We start from the raw sequence: 20,840 nt of genomic DNA, 5'->3' as shown, positions 1-20,840 counted from the left end.
TTCCCTGAAAGATCCACCCATAGCCCCTCTGGCAGGGTCCAGAGCCAGGTGAATGCTGGATTCAACATCCTTGCTCATGGTCCCTTTCTGGGCCTCAGTTTCCTCAAATGTAAGGTGGAAATCACAGAAACCCTGCTTTGTCCCACGGTGTAATCAGGATCTGATTCAAAGCCAATTTCACATAGGAGTTCCCTGAGACTTCTGAGTCAGGTTATCAATTGTGGAGAAACAATGCAGGACATTTGAGGCAGGATGGTGGTGGTAGGGAAACCCAGTCACCCCTGGGAGCTTGGTGGTAGGAGTAAGACCATGGGACTAAGGCCTGAGCTTGGGTTATCTGCAGGAGTCCAAGCACAATCCTGAGACCTGCAAATGGTGTTTCTACTTGGCACTTGTAGTCCCAAGGCTGATAGGAGGGTGGTTTAAGGAAGGAAGCAGGATTTATATGTCAGGCAGGGTCGTTAGAGCAAAGTCCCCGAATTCCACCCTTGCCTTGTACCCACTGGCCCCTCCCTCAGTCCCTTCCCACTTAATTGGGGCTGGGTTTAGGCTGCAAGTCCTGGGCTGTCACTTCCCCTTTGGGGGCCTCCCAGGTTTCCCCTTGAAGCCAAATTATTATTACAAAGCCAATTCAATCTGTTTGGGAGTTGCAGGCACTTTTAATATTTTGGGTGAAAAGGCAATAAAGTGCGGGGGTGGCGGAGAGGAAAGCTTTGAAGTCAGAGAAGGACAGACTGGGTCCATTTCACCTATGGCAGTGGAAGTTTCCTGCCTGTAAAGTAATGGTGATACTACTCCTCCTCCTCCTCCTAATACTAATACTGTGTTAGATATTAGAATGGAGGTAAACAGGACCCCGGACAGAGCCAGACACTCGAGAAGCGCTCAGTAAACCGCAGCTATAAAGCAGGTGCCAACCCTCCTCGTCCAAAGGAATGAGGAAGGGGAAACTGACGCCCGAAGCCCCCCAGGCAGCTGACTGCACCAGCCATCGCTTCCCTGGGCGCCTACTGTGTGCAGCGGGCAGCGGACCGGGCCGGGCCAGGCTGTTCTCACCGCTGTCCCCTCCTTCCCCTCCCCCGTCCCCCGCCGGACCTCTCCCACGACCAGGGAGGAAGTGGGAGAAATGGACAGGGGAAAAAAAGTTGGGCTGAGCCAACGCCTCCCCACTCCCCACCTCCACCCCTCTGCAGCCACGCAGATCTTTGCAGGAGCGGCCCGCAGGACCCAGGAGTCCGGGGCCGGGTCCCCGTCCCGCCCAGAGGCCCGCAGTTGGGTGGGGGAACTCGGAAAGCCGGGAAAACAACCGCCCAGCCCGCCCCTCGCCAACCCCTTCCCCCGCTACGCCCCTGGCGCTGCGGGCGGAGGCGACTCCTTTATATAATCGCGGGCGGGCAGGTTGGCTGTTTCATTTAGGGACCCAGAAGCCCAGCGGACCCGCGCAGGCACCCGAAAGCCCGCCCCCGAGTCCCTTCTGCGGCTGGGCAAACTGAGGCCCCGGGAGGACCGACGGCTGGCCCGGGGGCCCCAACCCGTGGCTCCCACCCACCTCTAGCTGCCCGGGCAGCCGCGACCCACGCCCGCGTCGGTCCTCGCAGTGCGCACAGCCCTCCCCGCCCCCGCTGCCATCCTGCCACGCCCCAGGCGTCGGGGGCAAAGCCCGCGCCCCCCCGCACCCGCCCCTGCGCAGAGGCTGGGGGCCTGTTTATCTGGAGGCCCCCACCCCCCCTCCACCCCGGGGGGCCCGCTCCCCCCGCGCCCCGGGGAGCTCTGGGGCCAGATAAGCTGGCAAGCTGGCACGGCGCCGCGCAGCGGGGCGGAGAGGTCAGAGGAGGGGGGGCGCGCCGGGGGCGGGCTGGACCCCCCCCAACTTGACAAAACCTAATAACAGCCCGGTCTCCCCGGCGCAGCGGGCGAAGCCCCACGGGAGGGCAGAGACGTGGCAAGAGGGGACCTGCCGAGCCTGTTCTGGCCTCCGAGGCCGGGGTGGGGGGGGCGGGCTGGGCGTGGGGGGGGACGGCGGCTGCGGCACCTTTAAGACAAGGGAGGACCCCTCTTGCCCTCGGAGAAACCAGGAAGGGAGTCGCGAGCATCATACGGGGCTTTGGCTGTACTGTACAGTTACTGTAGGGGCAGTGACGCCGCCGCCGCCGGAGCGAGGGAGCTGCGAGGGGAGAGGGAGCGAGGGGGTGAACGAGACGCGGACCCCGGAGGCAAGCGGCCGAGGAGCCCAGTTCCAACTCCGGGCCCCGGCCCCGCGCGCCACGGACCGGCCCGGCTCTGGCCCGGCCCCACGAGGTAAGTCAGCGCCCGGCGCGGCCCCCAGCACAGGGTGCAGGGCGGGGACGGGCCGGGGGTGCTGCATCCACCCCTGCGCTCTCGGAAAGGGGAGATCCGGGGAGCCAGGGACGTTCCGCAAGTTTCAGAGGAGGGGGTGGTTGGCAGCTGCCAGGAGGCTGGAGGCTCCCTGGATCCCGAGCGCGGGCACGGGGCGCCGCTCGGGATGGGGGGTTGGGGGCGAAGTGCAGGGGCTTGTGCGCCAGCCCCCCCCAACCCCCCGGGTGCATGGCTTTTCGGGGCTCCCAGGCGCGCGGGTAGCGGGGGAGGGGAAGCGGGGCTGCATTGAGAGTGGGGGGAGCCGGCGTGGGGAGCTAGGGGGGCGCGTCGCGTGCTAAGTTTGCAGCGGGGTACTGGGGGCGCTCTCGCCCCCCGGGGGCCTATTCGGTGCTGCGTGTATACGTTGGAGTTGGCCAGGATTGAGCTCCATGGGGGATGGGGGGGAGGGGGCTGAAAAAACAGGGAGGGGGGCTTTGCAAAGGAGGGGAAGGGGTGGAGTGTCCGGGTGGGCGGCCGCGGCCGCTGGGGCCGCTGGGTCTCGTAGTCCTCCCGCAGCTTGAGACTGGCGGGTGGCAGGCGGTTCGAACTACAAGTCCCACAGTGCTCCGCGCCAGCGGTTCGCTGCGGCCCGCGGTTAGGGGCGGTGCGGAGGAGGGGCGGTGAGCGGCGGGCCTGGGAGCCAATGGACGCGGGATGATCGCGCGGCGCGGCGCGGGGGCGAGCCCAGTCGGCCCAGAGGCGGAGCCTAAAGCTAGGCTCCCCTTGCCGGGGGCCGGTGGCGGTCCCCAGCTTCCGGCTGTGCGGCCCGCGGGCCGGCCCCCTCCCCGCCCCGGGGCCCCTCCCCGCCTGGTTGTGTAACCGTCCCCAGCCCCCCCTCTCCGTGGCCCCCTGCCCGGGGGGGGTCACCCTCCGGGTGCTCCCCGGGAAGGGCGGCGGCGGGGACGGCCTAGCAGCACAAGCGAGCCCGGGGATGCACGGCCTAGTGCAGGCCGGGCCCGGGCGTGGGGGAGGCGGGCGGGCGGACCCAGATCCGGGGTAATTTGCATCGCCCTCCCCCCAGCCCGGGTGGGGATTGGCCGCCGGCGGCGGGGGGTGGCGCGGGGCCAGGCTCACTGCCGCCTCCCGGCCCCTCGGAGGGAGCCTGCCCAGCCGCAGCCGCCGCCGCCACCGCCGCCGCCGGGGCCGGGCCCCCTTGCCGCTGCCCCGGGAAGGAGGTAGGAACCCCTTGCGCGGGTTGTGCGGCGGGGCCCGGCGGGCCGGGGCGGGGGCTGTGCGCTGCGGCTGGTGCGGAGGAGGGGGCCGCTTCCTGCCCCCGCCCGGGCCTGACTCAGCCCTGGGTGGGGGGACCCGTCTGGCCCCTTGCTCTGGCCGCGCGGCCTGCCGGCCCCCTCTCCCGGGGAGGGGACAGAGAGCACCCCTCTCCCCCGCCCGTGCCCCCAAGCGCGTGACCCCGTCTCCTTTGGCCCGGACCCCCCTCCTTCCCCTTGACGCCACCACCACGTGCGAACCCTGAGCCAGGCAGAGGGGAGGGGGTGAGCTGGTGGGATCCGGCTCCCTCCCTCGCTCTACCTACTTTCCGGGCCTGGAACCGGCCTCCTCACCCACCGCGGGGCCTGGGAACCAAGCAGGAGCCTGAGCGGAGTTCTGGTGCCTGTGCACCCCAGAGCTCAGGCCTTTGCGGGTTCTGGGAGACACTGCCGGTGCTGGCTGGGGGAAGCTCGGTGCACCGCAGCTATAGACTGGTGTCCAGCCAGGCCGGGGCACCCAGTGGACGCCCACCAAATGTTTGGGGAACACAGCCAGCAGTTGGCAGAGTGGCAGGGGTGGGCAGGCAACTCCTCTCCCCCAGCCAGGCAGCGGAAGTGAGAGAGGTGTTGGTGCCCCTTTCCCGGGCGTGCCCACCTGGCTCACCCATGGGTGGCAGTCCTGGTTTGTTCCCCCCCTTATGCCAGCTGCCTCCGGGAGCAGGGCTGGCCGGAGAGGGCGTCCGGGATTCCATGTCACCCCCCCCCCAACAAGGCTAGGGCGTAACCCTGAGTGTGCCGCTCCCACATTGAGGGGGCCCTCCCCAGGACCAGGCGATCACTTCCTATTGGCAGAGCTGGTCTTGGGAGAGGTCTGAGGAGTCCAGACTGGGCCCTGATGCTGCCTGGACCGGAGGGCTCCAGGTTGGGGACATTTTCCCCTAGGACCACCCCTGGTGGGGCCCCTAGATCACGCTGGGCCTGGCACTTATCAGCTGGGCTCGGGGCTCTGTTTACCGCCAGCCATTGCTGTGGAGACCAGAGCCTGGGGCGGGGGGGAGGGAGGACAGGAGCCAGTGGCTGGAAGAGCGAAGCCCTGGGATCCGCATGCCTAATGAAGAAAGAGGAGCCATCGGGGACACTGAAATTTTAATTCGTGGGTCGCTTTGGGGGGGTATTTATTATTCAGTTCTGATTGGCTGCGGGGTGGCCATTCAGCACCCTGGCCAGGCCTAGAGCCACTGCAACTCTCAGCAGAGGCCCTTGGAAAAGCTGCCTGGGTGGCTACAGGGAGCTGACGTGCCCCTTTCTCTGTGAGGGAGACTGAGGCTTGGCAGAGCTCAGCCTTTGCCCAGCAGGGAAGGTTCTAGGGCAGTAGCAAGTCCCGTGTTTGCTTTTTTACTTCCTTTCTTTTCCTTGGGGCCCTATGACCCACAGCTGGGTCTGGCTGGTGGCAGTCCCCATCAACATATGAGGAAACTGAGGCCCAGAAGGGAAGCCAAACATGAGTGTGGGAACCCGGGGACTTAGAGCAAGTCTCAGAACGGGTGCTGTGTTGCGTAGGGGAGACTGAGGCCCAGAGGGAAGCAGAGAGCAGCCCAAGGTCACCCAGCCAAAGCTGAGTCTGACCCCTGTAGTCTGCCTTCCGGCTCGGGATTTATCCAAAGTCTTCCCTGTGTCACAGCTGAGGGGCATCTGCCCCCCTGTCTTCCAGAGGGCCAGGAGGTTGACAGCAGGTACCTGTTGGCCAAATGGAGCCTCCCCAGGGCTTATTAAACTCTTTGTCCAAAGAGGCTAGTGAAGCTCAGAGAGGGCCTGAGGTGTCCAAGGTTACACAGCATGAGTCCCAGCCCTCCTGCTTCCCAGCCTTCCCTGGTAGGCAATTTTAAGGTTTGCAAGGCCCTTTCCTGCTCCTTCCGAGCCACAGCCCGCACCTTGGCACCTTGGCCCCCGGACATGGGCAGGGCTCTGGGTTTTACGACCCATTACACCCGAGGCGGTCACCTCACAAGAGCTAAGACTCAGGGCCAGCCCCTCTGATGCAGAGCCTGCCCAAGGAGGGGTTCTGCTGGGACTTCCAGTGCCAGTGCACTTGTTCTGTGACCTTGGGACATGACTCTTGGCCTCTCAGACCCTGAACATCCCCCCCTGTAACACAGAGTTGTTGTAGGGTCCCCCCAAGTGGTCCTTGCAGACCTGTGTTTTCTTTTCTTCCCTCCCTCTTGGAGGAAGCACCCGGGTCAGCTTGGGGCATAGCAAGGATTCTACTGGAGTTTGCACCAGCTGGATGCCTGAGACTGACACACTCAGCAACACCCCTACCTGTCACCTTGTGCTCCAGGCATCTGAGAGACCATAAACTGCTCTGCAACAGCCCTGAACAGTGGGGACCAGAGGAACAGGCTTGAGTGGGGGCTAGTGTGGTCCAATCCTGTGGTCCACTAAGGGAGGTCACTTCCATCTGCCAGCCTCACTTTTCCCATCAGTACAATGGGGAGATTACCTTCAGCCCAAGTGTCATCGTGAGGATTTGTTGAGTGATTGCCCAGGAATATTTGTTGAGCGACTGCTATGTAGTATCAAGGACTGGGGAAGCCCCTCCTGCATGCCTTTGTTGATGACCTGTGGGGTCAGGGCCCCTGCCCTAGGTTCACAGATGTCAGCTGGACTCCAGCCCTACCCCAGTTGCCCTGTGTGACCTCTGGCAAGCCTCTCCTTTTTCTGGGCCATCATAAGGCAGCTCTGAGGAGGCGTGAGAATAAGCCATCCTTCTCCCCAAGGCCCCCAGGGTGGGGGATTAAGTCACCTGCTGGTACCTGGGGCAGTGTGTGTGGGGAGGGCAAAGAAGCCCTGGGAGGACTAGTTAGGCAGGCTGGAGCCAGGTGGCCTGTATTCAAATTCAGCTCTGCTGTGTGAACCTGGGCAAGTTGCTCTGTCTCTGAGCTTCAGTTTGCAGAGCTGCGAATGGATGTTGAGATGATCAAGACCAGGCCTGACTTCCCTCTCAGCCCCATTGAGGGGCAGCCACTGCCCTTGGGTCCTGAGGCCCAAGTTTGGAGCACCAAAGCACAGAAGGTACCCCGTGGAGAATCTGGCACACCTGAGGAGTGTGGCCAAAGGGCCAGCCCCTCCATCTGTCCCCCCAGCAGGCTGTGGACGGCCACTTGGTGGAAGTGCTCCCACCCACGCCTTTCTGGTTTAACTGGAAAACAAGGCCGGTCCCACCTCCTATTAGGATGTGTTTGGTGGGAGGGAACTGGCCTTATTTGTGGGCACAGAACACTAGGGCCCCAACAGGCTAAGTAAGTGTCCCTTTGTCTGGAGCTTTCAGTCTGAGCTGTCCACCTGCTCAGGCTGGAGGTTGGGGTGGGGGTTGTGCCTGTGCAGGTGCCTCCAGGTGACGAACAGGCCCTCAGGGGAGGGAGGGAGAGGTCTGGAGGCAGAGAAGAGCAGGGCTCCTAGAGGTCACCTTGCCTCTCCTGGGCATCTTGGATAAGCAGATGCAGCGTGAGCGAGGGTGGGGTAGACAGTGATGCCATTCTGCAAAGCCTGGCTTTGCTTACCCCGGTGACGGGAAGCTCATTCCTTCCACATCACTGTGAATAGTTGTCTTCCCGGAGCTTCCTCTTGGAACCCACTCTTAGTGTCAGGGCTATACTTCCTGGCCCATGACAGCACTCAGAGCGTGGGAACAGGGTGGGCCTGAGCCCCACCCATGAGCTGGGGGTTAGATGGGATCCCCATGACCTCTTCATCCCCCCACTCTCACCCCTCCCACACACATACATTTCCCACTGGGCCTGCAGCCTTCCTGCCTCTGGCCCTTTAAGGCCCGGGCAGGAAGCCCCTCCCCATTTAGGGCAATAAATGGACACATAAAATGGCCGAGGGCCTGTTTGCTGGTGACTAGCCGGAGGGAGGCCTGTCAGAGCAGGGGTGGGGTGGCAGTGGGCAGCCACCCTGGGCCTTTGGTGCCCCCCACCACCACATCAGGACAATAAATTCCTGTCCCATTAAACCCCAGCCAGGGGCTGGGCCAGGCAGGGATTGGCACCAGGTCAGGGCGGGGTAACCCGTCGGGACCAACCTTGCAACACAAGCTGCCTGCCTGGGAGGGGGTGGGGTGCCTGGGCGTGGGCCTGGCAGCCGCACCTGGGCACTAGACTTGCTGTGTGACCTTGGACCGGCGCCTACCCTCTCTGGGCCTGGTTTCACTCCCCTGGCTTCTTCCTTGGGCACCACGACCTGTTTCTTTGGCATATAGTAGGTGTGGAGGGGGCTGGGATAACATTCAGAACTGAAGTTCAAAAAGCTCCTCATCCACATGGCAGTGAACAGTTTCATTGGGCCTTTGGGTACTGGTGCTGGCGCACAGTAGGTCCTTGGGCAACTGAATGGACGAGGGTGGGACTCTGGACCTAGAGGACTCCCAGTCCCCTTGCCACTGTCACAACCCCTGAGGAAACAGGCACAGAGGGGTGCTGCCTCTTGCCCAAGGTCACCTAGCTTAAAAGTGGAGGAGCTAGGATTTGGATCATGGCTACCGTGCGTGGCACATAGTAGGTATTAAATGTCCTTTCTCTGGTTTCCTTTCATATTCTCCATGGGGGGTGTAGGGACCTTGATCCTTCACGAAGCTGCCACCCACCCCAGACACTCCTACAGGAAGGCCTTGGGTGGTGATTACCTGCCCACCCCTCTGCTGGCCACCCCCTCTCCTTTCTGAGGAGTGTGGGTCGGAGGAGGAGGCCTGACCCCAACCCTCACATTGTGCCTGACCTTGGGAAGCCTCCTGGTAACCCAGCCACCTCCTTCCCTGGTCCCCTCTCCTAAGCAGCCATGTCCAGGCCTTTGCCTCTGCTGTTTCCCATGCCCAGAACACCCTTCCTACAATCTTGGGGTCCTTCCTGGGTGACACCTGCTGCTCCTGGGACCAGGTCAGGACTTTCCTGACCTCACCCCGTGCTTGTCTCAGCGGTTGAGTGGTGGCTGATCTGCTGTGCTACCTCACACTGGTCTTGTCTCCCTGAGCCTCTCGTCATCTGTAAAGCCCAGGGCTTTACAGTGGAGAGGATGAAATGAAGGTGCCTGGTTAGTTCCTGAAAGTCCTGAGGCACAGAGGCGGCCCCCTAAGGACAGCTAAAACCAGATCTGGGTCCTGCTGCCTTCAAAAGAAGCTGTAGCAAGTGATCCTAGGTTAGATGGGAGGTGGGACCAGCACCATCCCCTGGTCCTGGGTGTGCCCGACTGCCGAGTGGGTGGGGCTGGGTGTGGGCTTTCTTGAGCCCATAGCTGTTTGGCCTTTGGTTCATCTAGTTGAATGCTGTGTCCCTACTGTGTGCCGCCCCAAGGAGTGCCCCAGCACAGGGGCCTGGGAGCAGCCAGAGGGAGGAGGGCACCCCACCTCCAGCCCAGGAGGAGCCTGCTGAGGCCTGCTCCTCCACCGCCGAGTCAGCACCAAGGCCCGGAAATCCCATGGAGGCAGGCGAGCATGGGGGTGGAGCTGTGATGAAAGGCACCCCGGGTGGGTGTGGGCCTGAGCTCTGGGGACCCTGGCCCTGGCCATTGAGGGTGGGGACCTGGCCAGCGTGGGGGTAGGGCTTCCTGGAGGAGAGAAGTTTCACTGGGTCATTACCACCACCGAGGAAGCCACCACATGTGGGGGCTACCTACTAGGTTTTCAGGTGCCAGGCGGGCCTCTGAGATCAAAGGGAAACAAGCTCCTGGTGAGAAGATACTGAGGCACATAGTGGGTATTTTACTGCCAGGCCCCACCTGACCCAGAGGGGGTCTCGGTCGGTCTTCCTCTCCCATTTCACAGGGTCTTCCTCCTCTTTATTAGAGAAAGGGCCCTGAGAGGCCCAGGTGGGGGCAGTGGCCCTGGGCGTGGCAGGCAGGTGGCATGTGTTCCTGGAGAGAGGGTGTGGGTCAGGTGTCTGCAGAGCCAGTTTAGTTTTCAGGGCGAGGGAGGAGGCAATAGAGTGTTGAGTGTGTGTTTGTAGGGGGGTGGTTGGGAAGTCAGAGGCCAGCCTCTCACTTCCATCAGCTCCTAGACTCCAGGCCCTATGGATCAGCCATACTAGGCACGCTTGGCCATGATTCTATAAGTTTGTGAGCCTTAGTTTCCCCATCTGTAAAATGGGGATCATGCTACTCATGGGGGCTTTCCTTGGCTGGCACCTCCCCAGACCCCAACCTTTGAGGGGAGGGTCTCTGGTGATTATCTGAGGAAATAGAGGCCCCAGCTAGGAGAAAACAGGGACATGGACACTCAGGCCCTTTGCATGTGGCGCTACTCATCCAGCAGTAGAGACCAGCTCTTTAGGCCACGTTCACAGCCCAAGCTTGCTCCTTCCCAGCCAGGTGGCTTCCAGCAAAAGGGGAGCCTGGGCATCTTAACACTTGAAGTAGGGCTGTGCCAGCCCCCTGACCCGGCGGGCTCAGTGCCTGTTGGGAGCGGGGTTGGAGCAACCATGGGTAAAGGTGAGTCACCTGGCCTATTTCAGGTCTCGACCTAGAGGCCCCTGGAGACACCTCGAGGTCCAAAGGGACCCTAGGGTACCAGGTGGACAACAAGCTGGGCCAGGGTGGCCACATTGAGGCTTTGGTGGCCTGAAAGGGGAAAGACGAGGAGGGGCCGTGGCCATTCTGATCCTGAGCCCCATCTGCCCACTCACTCCCTGGGGCCCGGGGCCAGACGGCAGATGGTGGAAGCCGCCACAGGGGTTCCTCCGAAGCTTCCCATGGCTGAGCCTCAGATGGGGTCGTCCCCCACCCATCCTCCTGCGCGTAGCAGCCACATCTGAGCCTTCCCCCACCACCACGGGCTGACAGAACAGAGGAGGTAGCTGAGCAGCTGGTGTAGTTGGAGGGAAAGAGGGCGGGCCACGGAGAGAGGCGTCCTGGGAAGTGTAGTGCCTGCCTGAGTGCCACACAAAGGCCTCTGTGTCAGTCTTGAGGCCTGAACCCCGATCCCAGTGTGGCCCTGGGTGGGGACAGTCCCATCCTGGCCTTGAGTCCAGACGGACCAACCCCGGGCACCCTTGCCGGGCCAGCTGCCTGTGTCCCACTCACAGCACAGCAGTGGGGGCCGGGTGTCCCAGGGTCCTTAGGAGGCTGAGGAAGGCCCAGCTTGGCCCTCTCCCTGCTGTCCAGGGGCTCTGGCCCAAGAGCTGCCTGGCCAGGCCTGGAGGAATGTGGATTGTGTTGGGTGGCTTGGGGCAGCTGGGGGCTCCCCAGAGAGGGTGGAGGGGTGGGGACAGGAGCCAGCGGGTTGCACAAGCGCCCGAGTGGGTGGATGAGTCACAGCCCAGGGGAGGGCGGAAAAAAGGAGGGGTGGGAAGAGAGGTGGGATGAGTCCTCTCAACGGCTTGGCTGTCCCGAAGGCCTCTGCCCATTTGACAGATGGGGAGGTTGAGGCCTAGAAAGTGGCAGGGCTTGTCCCAGCTGCATAGTGCAGACGGGGAGCTGAAAGTTGGAGAGGGCCTGGGCAGGCAGGAGGCGGACAAGAGACCCTGGCCCCTTACTCCTCCTTGGTGGGATTGCCCAGGGCAGCAGGGAAAAGAGTGTCAGGCAGTGGCCCGGTTTCCCCCATTACTCATTGCTAGGGCCGAGCTGAGTCCTGTGGACTCCATGGGGCAGGAAGGGGTTTGTCCTACAGACTCACATTACCCCACCAGGGCATGCACATGGCCCCAGTGACCTTGGCTGGGTCCTTGGGTCTCGGCCTTGCCCTTTCCTGGTGACTCAGAGCCCCCACTCCAAAAGAACTGGGCCTCCCAAGAGGCAGGAATTAGGGTTGGGGAGGCCAAGGGGCCTAACAGGGACGGATGGCCAGGCCAGTTGAATATTGGCTCTCGGGTCCAATGCCCCAGGTTTGAGTTGGAGCACATGGCCTCCTCTCCCTGAGCCCTGTCTTCTGGCCTCTGCAGTGGAGACGGTGCTGCCTGTGGGACTGCCAGGATCTTGGGCAAGGCAGTGCATAGTGGGAGCCTTATGAGTGTCACCACTGTGGCCTCCTAGAGAGGGTGTGGGCAGAAGCTTGTACTCACATTCATCGGGAAACACCTTGTATGGGAGCATTTATTAAGCACCTACTGTGTGCTCCCATACCATCTCAGATTATCCCTTGGCCGGGCACTCCTGTGAGCCCTCTAATGGAGGGGCAGGTGCCAGTTTTTGTCTCTCAAGCACCCAGTGTGGGTTTTGCGAGCATAATCTCATGTTCTGCAGTCTAATGTAGAACCAGACATGGACCACTCTGGTACACAGCTGGGGAAAATGAGTCTGGGAGGGCAGGGTGCGGCACTACCTTTTGAGGGTCTCAAGCCCTGGTCGGTGGGCCTGCTCCACCCCATCCTCACAACCATGCCTTCCTCCCTGGCATTGCAGGTCTCGGCGCGGAAGATGGCCGGCGGCGTGGACGGCCCCATCGGGATCCCATTCCCTGACCACAGTAGTGACATCCTGAGCGGGCTCAATGAGCAGCGGACGCAAGGCCTGCTGTGCGACGTGGTGATCCTGGTGGAGGGCCGCGAGTTCCCTACGCACCGCTCGGTGCTGGCGGCCTGCAGCCAGTACTTCAAGAAGCTGTTCACGTCGGGCGCCGTGGTGGACCAGCAGAACGTGTACGAGATCGACTTTGTCAGTGCTGAGGCGCTCACGGCCCTCATGGACTTCGCCTACACAGCCACACTCACTGTCAGCACGGCCAACGTGGGCGACATCCTCAGTGCCGCCCGTCTACTTGAGATCCCCGCCGTGAGCCATGTCTGCGCCGACCTCCTTGACCGGCAGATCCTGGCAGCCGACGCGGGCGCCGATGCCGGACAGCTGGACCTCGTAGATCAAATTGATCAGCGAAACCTTCTCCGCGCCAAGGAGTACCTCGAATTCTTCCAGAGCAACCCCATGAATAGCTTGCCCCCTGCGGCCGCCGCTGCCGCTGCCGCCAATTTCCCGTGGTCCGCCTTTGGCACATCTGAGGATGACCTGGACGCCACCAAGGAGGCAGTGGCTGCTGCTGTGGCTGCCGTGGCCGCAGGCGACTGCAATGGCTTGGACTTCTATGGGCCAGGCCCTCCAGCTGAGCGGCCCTCAGCTGGGGATGGGGACGAGGGCGACAGCAACCCGGGCCTATGGCCAGAGCGGGACGAGGATGCCCCTGCGGGGGGCCTCTTTCCACCCCCTGTGGCCTCATCGGCTGCCACCACACAGAATGGCCACTATGGTCGGGGTGGGGAGGAGGAGGTGGCCTCACTGTCAGAGGCAGCCCCGGAGCCAGGCGACTCTCCGGGCTTCCTGTCAGGCACAGCTGAGGGTGAGGACGCGGACGGCACTGATGCCGATGGACTGGCAGCCAGCACGCTGCTCCAACAGATGATGTCGTCAGTGGGCCGGGCAGGGGCGGCAGCAGCGGGGGACAGCGACGAGGAGTCGCGGGCGGACGACAAGGGCGTCGTGGACTACTACCTGAAGTACTTCAGCAGCACCCATGACGGCGACTTCTACCCAGCCTGGTCACAGAAGGTGGAGAAGAAGATCCGGGCCAAGGCCTTCCAGAAGTGTCCCATCTGTGAGAAAGTCATTCAGGGCGCTGGCAAGCTACCACGGCACATCCGGACCCATACTGGCGAGAAGCCCTACGAATGCAACATCTGCAAGGTCCGATTCACCAGGTAAGCCAGCACCGCTGTGGCAGGGGGCTTCCTGGAGCCTATACCCAAACAGCCACACTCGGACCCCCTCCCCTACACACACACACACACACACACACACACACACACACGCCGCCTCCATGGGCAGTGGCAGTGCTACCCTGCTTGGAATGGTGCCTTTTCTGTTTTGGCGTACCCCCGTGTACCCCTTGATAGCAGCCTTCGGGTGGGGAGTGTAGGCACTAAACCAGATAACGACATAGAATATAAAGCGTGCTCGGGGAGGCTGGCAGGAAGAGTGCCCTGAGTTGCTCTTCTTTTTCTCAGGGATGGTTCTCTGGACTGGAGGAGAATTTTTGCCTTGGGAGAGGCCAACAGCCCTGCAGGGAGCAGGGAGCTCTGGTTGATGAGCCACTTTGAGTCTCCCATGAGCCTGAGGAACTTGATTAATTCCACCAGCATTTATGGAGCTCCTGCTGGGTGCCAGGCCCTGTTCTAGGCACTGGGGATGCAAAAGTGGCCAAAATCCTCATGGGGGCCATGGAGCATGTATGAGATAAAACCACAGAATTGATAACACTAGTTGGTGGAACACGCTAGGGAGGAAAAGAGAGCAGAGAACAAGGTGTGAGGTAGGGAATGGCTATTGGTGCTGCATTAAACAGAGAGCTGAGACCTGAAGGAGGTGAGGGAGGGAGTAGTGGGGAAAGGGAAAGGCAGAAGGAATAGCCAGTGCAAAGGCCCTGAGGCCAGTTCAGCTTGGAGGATCACTACATCACTACAGTCGTTGGAGGGATATTGGCAGGGGAGCCTCTGGGCTTAGTCCCTGGACAGGAGTTTGAGACTGGGCTGGGGGAAATTTGTGATTCGGTCTTAAGAGTCCAGAGGTAGCTGGCTGGGCTTTGTGGGGCAGCCTGGTGGAGGCAGGGGGCTGGTGTGCAGGGCCCTGGCCAGGCTGGGTGACTCAGCACTGCCCCTACCCCCACCCGCCCTGGGGTTCCCCCAGCCACACCCACCAGGCTGAAGAAAGAAGCCATTGTCCCAGCTTCCCAGACCTGTCCCATTGGGATAGGACCTGGGGGCTAACCCCTGGTCCCCTCCCCAGCAGGCCAGGAGAGACGGGTGTGGCCTGGACTCCAGGGCCCAGGAGTGCCAGGCAGGGGGCAAAGGACACTGTGGGAGAGGCGGGCAGTCTGATTGGTGGCCTGCCCCCCACCTTTGGTGTGATTGTGGTGCTGGTAGTCTTGGGGGCTCCCTCATCCTCCAGACGGCGTGGAGATGGCTGTGGGCCCTGCCCTAAGGGTTCTCTGGGCCCGGGGAGGGAGCAACTTAGTGAGGCCCCAGCAAGCCAGGGTCTGGCCATGATGACCTGTGACCCTAACCACACGCCTGAGGCTCAGTTTCATTCTGTCCTGGAGTTCTCTTAGCCATCCCAGCCCAGGGCTGATCCTCTTTGCTAGTTAGGGAAATTGAGGCACAGAGAGGGGCACTACGCCAGGCCCTCTTCCCTTCACGTGCCCACCTGGCTCTTCTCTGTCCCTGACCCAGGGCCCCAGCCCCCACCTCCTCCCTCCAGGCCCAGGAGCCCAGGGGCCCCTCTGAGTCACACTAGAGAGTTGAGTAAGCGGGGCCTGTGGCTGCTGGGGCTATAATTACCCAGGCCTGGGCTTGGGGTGACGAAACCGGAGCTGCCTCCACCCCCACCCCACCTCAGCGTAGCCCCCGACCCACTGTGCAACTCCGTGCAAGTCACTTCCCCTCTCTGAGCCTCTGAGCCTCAGCTGGGGAAATCTTTATATAGTGCTAGAACAATCTGAGTCCCTGCTATCCCATCTGTGACGCGGCCCTGTGCAGGAACCTGGGCAGGGCAACTGGGAGACTTGGCAGAGCCTGTTATCCTCCTCCTTCTATGGATAAGAAGGGGATTCAGAGAGGTTCAGCTGTTTGCCCAAGGCCATACCGTAAGCGGGGTCCAAGGCCCTTTTCAGACTTTTGGAGCCCTTGGCGCACCCCCTTTTCCCGTTTTGCCTAGGACCGTGCCTAGCCACAGCCCGCCTTTCTGAAATTGTTAAGGTTTCAACCTTAAGGCCAGCAGGGGTCTGAGGGCTGTCCCAGGAGGGGGCCTGGCCCAGCGCCAACTGACCCTCGCCCCATCCACAGGCAGGACAAGCTCAAGGTGCACATGAGGAAGCACACAGGTGAGAAGCCGTACCTGTGCCAGCAGTGCGGGGCGGCCTTCGCCCATAACTACGACCTGAAAAACCACATGCGTGTGCATACTGGCCTGCGGCCCTACCAGTGCGACAGCTGCTGCAAGACCTTCGTCCGCTCTGACCACCTGCACAGACACCTCAAGAAGGACGGCTGCAACGGCGTCCCCTCGCGCCGTGGCCGCAAACCCCGTGTCCGGGGCGGGGGGCTCGGGGGACCTGACCCCGGCCCCGGGGCCACTGCGCCGCCCTGCACCCCTGCCCCGCCCGGCTCCCCTGAGGCCCGGCGTAATGGCCAGGAGAAGCACTTTAAGGACGAGGATGAGGACGAGGAGGAAACCAGCCCCGATGGCCTGAGCAGGTTGAATGTAGCGGGTGCTGGCGGAGGGGGTGGCGATGGGGCCACTGGGGCCCCCGCTGACGGCAGCTTCGCGGCCGGACTCGCCTGAAAACCAAACAGAGAAAACAGAAACCCGAGAGAAAGAGAGAGAAAAAATCACCCACCACCCCCCAAAAAACACAAAAAAAAGAAAATCTATCTATATACAGATATCTATATCGATATATATATATACAGATATATATATATATATATATATATATATATATATATATATGAAGTGTCACAGAATCTAGGATAGTGCTTTTCTCAGATTTTTCTCTTTCATGATGTTCTCTCCCTCCACAGGGACCCTCGCAACGCCCCCGTCCAGCTCCCCTTCCCCACACCCCGTTGATGGGTTTCGGGGCCTTGTTTGGGATTTTTGCGGGACACAAGGATTCTGAGCCCCCCCCAGGTGATCCCGGCATGGGGTCTGGGGTCCCATCCAAGGCCTGGTTAGGGCCCCAGACCCCAGGCAGGGGTGAGGGCGGCTAAGGGGGACTCGGGACTGGGGTGGGCTTTAGTTTTCCTCCCCTCGCTGGTTTCTATGAGTCTTTTAGATAAGACCTTAAATGATTTCTGTCCACCGTGAGTGGACATTAAAATGGCCCCCATCCCCACCCCCACCCTCCTTCCTCAGGGCACTTATTAAGTGGGGGTCTCCCCCCCACTCGATCTCCCCAATGGCCTCCCGCCTCCCGTCCCTGCCTGTGGTCCCCTGTATCTCCTGGCCATTGCTACACAAATCTGTTTATTTCCAGGTGTGGAGAAAGGGGAGAAGACAGGGGAAGAGGGGGACCAGGATGACTCCCAGGGGTTCCCTCTGCCTTCCTTCATGGCACTTAAACAACCTGGCGGGGCACCCAAGGGCCACTGCTCAGAGCATCCCCGCCACTCCAGTCTGTGTCCGTTGACTCAGGCCACCCAGACCCCTATGAGACATTTGGAGATTCAAAACTTGTCTTCACCCTCTCTCTTCACCTCTCCCCTTAGCCCTGTCCCAATTTTTTAAAGCACTTTTTAGATTGTTTTTCCCTCCTTAAAAACAAAAATATATATATATATACAGAAAATATTTTTCCTCAGAGGAGCAGACAATAGTGTGGGGTGAAATGGCCAAGGGCAGAGGGAACCCAGGGTCTCATGGTGGCAGGGATGAGGGGGAGAGGAGTCCAGAAATTCCAGTGTCACAAAAGCAATAAAAACAAGATTTTACAAAAGGAAAGGAAAAAAAAGACAACCAACCACAAATAGAAGTCTTGGCACTTTGTAACAGAACGGGTACTATACTTTATCTTAATTTAAAAACATGTTTACAAGTTGCAACTTCTATGAAAAGTCGAAAAGACAAAAAAAAAATAAAAGAGCGAGAGAGCGAGCGAGAGCGAGCGAGAGAGAGAGAGAGCAAAAAGAAATTCCTAAAAGCCGATTTATTTTTGTACAAAATAATAAAAAAAAAAACCCACCACCAGACGTAGAATCCACTTCTGTTCCCGGAGGTGAGAAGGGGGTCAGGAAGGCCACGGGTGAGGGCAGGGTCTTCTGAGGGAATTTGTGCTTCACCACTGGGGCTTTGCCTGGCAGACAGGACTGTGGGATTTTTGTGTTTCTGCCATGTCCCCCACTCCCATTCTGTCCCTTTTTTAATTCTGATTTAGAGATGTCTCATCACCCACTAGCCATACAATGGCCACCCATGTCTGTGGGGACCCTCTTTACTGACTCCCCAGCTCAGGGATGGGCCCAAGAGAGGGCTGGCCTTCCAACCAGCCAGAGCAATCCAGTCCCCCCAACCTGATCCCCTATCCTGTCACCCCCACCCTTGCCCATTTCAGGGCTTCCTGCCCTCCAACATGGCCACCCTTCCTTGTGGCCACTGAGGAGCTGCCATCTTGGATATGCCATCCCTGTTGAGGTGGGTGACAGGGGGCCCCACCTTGAGGGCCTTACACCCCCCAGGCACCCCTCTTTTTACTCAAAGGCACTGACTGTCATCTGGGGGCTGGCACCAGCCTCCCCCAGCCTCTGGCTCCCCAAAGGCCCAGTGTTGACCGAGCCACAGGCCACGGACAGGCCAGGGCAGGGGAGACCATGTTGCCAGAGGCCAGGGCACCCTCACCCCAACTCCCTCTTGCATATGCAATGCCTAGTGTGGGACCCTGTATATAAACACTGCTGAGCTGAGTTCTTTCCTTGTCATAGCCCAAGGTAGGGGATGCCCCTGCTCCCCCATCCTGCTGCTGGCCCATCTCCTGGTACCCCTTTGCTCTGTGACAAACCCCGTCTTCTCATCTTTTTCATTTTCTTTTTTTTAAAGGGAAACTTTTTCAGAAAGCAACTTTCATCATTGTTTCTATAGGATAGTTTTCATCTCCTGGTTCCCCCCCAGCCCGTCAGCCCCCCAAATGTCTCAGGACACCCCCTCCTGGGGGGGTGGCAGGGGAGCCCAGGGCCGGTGGCCTCATTCACACCCGAGTCATGTGGAGAGCTCTTTCAGAGAACCACCTGTGGAGGCCGAGCAGAGAGTTCGAGCACCCAGGCCAGGGACCCCCACCCCTCACCCTGCCCCAGCTCCCAGAGAGGTTCCCTGAGGGGACAACCCTCTCCCTCTACCCACACACCTCCTTGCAATAAAACCAACTGAAAAATTACAGCTGTCGTCCTGGCCAGTAGGGGCGACTGGACTTGGGGGAATCGAGGCCTCTGGGACTACGGCGGGGGTAAGGGCTGAACCTCGCCGAGCACACTTTAACACAAAGCTCCTTGGGAATTGCACTAAACCCCTGTCCCAGCTCTGCGCCCAGCTTTCGCCAGCCCTGCCCACCTACTCCGCCTTAACCCCTCTTTTGCCCGCCAGCCTTTCCCGGGGGCCACAGCGTTTGCATGGGCCCAGAGCCGGGACTCCTGCCCACCCAGCCCAGCACCCCCAACTCCGCGCAGTCACATACTGTATATAGACGTGGATCAATTTTATTTTTATTCTTTAAATTAAGGTCGTGATAAAGTGTTGCCAAAGATACTGCTGAATTCTCGCGTTTCAGGAAACAAAAAATATTTGAGGGGGAACGTGCTGACTGGTTGGAAAGGACACAGCAAAAAGTTTTTTTGTTTGGTTGTTTGGGGTTTTTTTTGTGTTTTCTTTTTTTGGGGTGTTTTTTTTTTTTTAACTGCCTGGTACAAAAAAAAAAAAAAAAAAAAACAAGAAAAAAGACAAAGCGAAATTGTTATTTCCATCATCTTGGTGAAGTTGCGTGGATGTGTGTATGCGTGTGTGTGTGTGAGAGTGAGGTCCAGGCTGGGGACTTCAGGCAGGGGCTCTGGGCCGGGGGCAGTGGGCCTGGCGGGATGGGGGGCTTGGAGCCCCTACCTGGAGTGGTCTCCAGCCTTGGGGACTGGGAGAGAGAGATTAACACCCTTGCTGCTGCTCCCTGCCTAGCCCCCCACCCCAACCCCAACCCTGCCTTTTGAGATTAAGAGAAAAAAAAAAAAAAGGCAAAAAAAAAAAATTTAAAAACCAGTGAATGTAAAGTGCCGGACCAGGCCCAGCCTGGCACGGTGTGGGTCTGTGCCCAGATGGGCTCCAGTGGGCCATACCAAAGTCTGCCCCCTCGGGTGGCCCACCCAGGAGACTCTATGTGGCCATCCCGTCTTGTCACCCTGTTTATACAGGGCTGTCCCTTTGCTTCCTTTTGAGGGGGGTCTTGGGTGGAGGGGAGTGTCCCCCAGCCCCCTCCCGGGTCTTCTGGGGAGTCTGCACTACTGAGACCCATCTGCCGTGACAGGAGTGGCCACGTCGCACATGGGCCAGGGCCCCCCTAGGACCGAGGCCATCCAGGCAGCCAGGATTGTAGGAGGCGAGACAGAGTGAAAGGAAAAAAAAAAAATTAAAAACCAACAAAAAAAAGCAAAAATCCTATTTTTTGAGAAAGAAAGATATTTATATTTGCAGTTTTATTTTAAAACGTTATTTAAGCTGAGGAAGCAGCCTTCCTGAAATGGGGGTGTTGGCTGGTGCAGGACGGGTCAGGGCCTGGGGGCTCGAGCGCCCAGGAGTCATAACCTCAGAGTTAAGACTAGCTCGCACTAAATATATAGATTTACATGGGGGTTGGGGAGAAGGGCCAGGAGATGAGGGGGCTAGGGAGACCCCCATCTCACGGCCGGGGTTGCCTGGAGGCCACGGCCAGGGGTCCTGATGCCCAGATGCCCCCCAACTCCTCCCAGGCCCAGACACAAGGTGCCTTGGACTTTGGGGGGCCAGGTCTGGTGAATGGGGGGTCAGGGGCGGTGCCCCTGGGGGCACAGAGCACAGACATTCCATAGACTGTATTTGAGAGTCTTTATAAAATGTGGGAGATTTAAAAAAGTCAATTGATAAAAATGCACTTTTTGGGGGTGGGGGGAGAAGCTTTAAAAGTAATAAAAACAAAAGCAAAAAGACAAAAGATGATGAAAAACCGGACAAAAAAATCATTTTTCTTGTACATAAAAAAACCACTAAACGCAGCCTGTTACGACCGCTGCCGCCTCATTTGCCTGATTTTGATGTTCTTTGTGTTTTGTTGGGGGAGGCTGGGAAGTGGGGATGGAGGGTTTGGTGGGCCCCTTCCCCGTGGGTTGGGCCCCTCACCCACACCACTTAGGAGTCCCCAACTTGGGTTCCAGCCAGAGGACCCCAGGCTCAGCCTTACCCTTCCTGCCAGGCCTGGGAGGTGGAGTAGGAGAGGCAGGGGCTTGGACGCAGAGACCCTGCCTTTGGCTCCAGGGTGGGGTGGGTGTCGCTGGCAGTGCCAGGGCCTAGGCCCTTAAAGAGGAGGTGACACCCCCAGGCTCGGGCCAGTGGCTCCAGGAAGGGGCCCAAGCGATGGTGGGGGCAGGCAGGCAGAACCTGCCAGGCAGGCTCCTTGGTCTCCTCGGTCACCTCCAACTACAAGGTTTCTGGAGGCCCTGTGGGGTGTCCTGTGCCAGGGAACCCCAAATCTGCCAGAGGCCCCTAAGGTGCAGCCCGACA

General features: G+C 60.0%; 1 protein-coding gene across 3 annotated transcripts; it reads left to right on the top strand.

Annotated features, from left to right (window-relative positions):
• The first annotated feature begins 1,374 nt into the window (after positions 1 to 1,374).
• On the top strand, positions 1,375 to 20,348 carry ZBTB7A (zinc finger and BTB domain containing 7A). 3 transcript variants are annotated; one of them, XM_019744117.2, is made up of 3 exons: positions 1,375 to 2,298; positions 11,973 to 13,258; positions 15,398 to 20,348. In XM_019744117.2, the coding sequence occupies exons 2-3, from the start codon at positions 11,988 to 11,990 to the stop codon at positions 15,894 to 15,896; spliced, it is 1,770 nt and encodes a 589-aa protein (XP_019599676.1). In that variant the 5' UTR covers positions 1,375 to 2,298; positions 11,973 to 11,987; the 3' UTR covers positions 15,897 to 20,348. The 3 variants fall into 3 exon arrangements, with proteins under 3 accessions (XP_019599676.1, XP_074193694.1, XP_074193693.1); XM_074337593.1 differs by lacking the exon at positions 15,398 to 20,348 and adding an exon at positions 13,565 to 15,387 and having other exon boundaries at positions 1,404 to 2,298; XM_074337592.1 differs by lacking the exon at positions 1,375 to 2,298 and adding an exon at positions 3,089 to 3,551.
• The last annotated feature ends 492 nt before the right edge of the window (positions 20,349 to 20,840 follow it).

The sequence above is a fragment of the Rhinolophus sinicus genome, linkage group LG07, assembly GCF_036562045.2.
Source record: "Rhinolophus sinicus isolate RSC01 linkage group LG07, ASM3656204v1, whole genome shotgun sequence".
Classification (NCBI taxonomy): Eukaryota; Metazoa; Chordata; class Mammalia; order Chiroptera; family Rhinolophidae; genus Rhinolophus; species Rhinolophus sinicus.
Note: the sequence above shows the minus strand (reverse complement) of the source record. Positions and strands in the feature narration are given on the sequence as shown.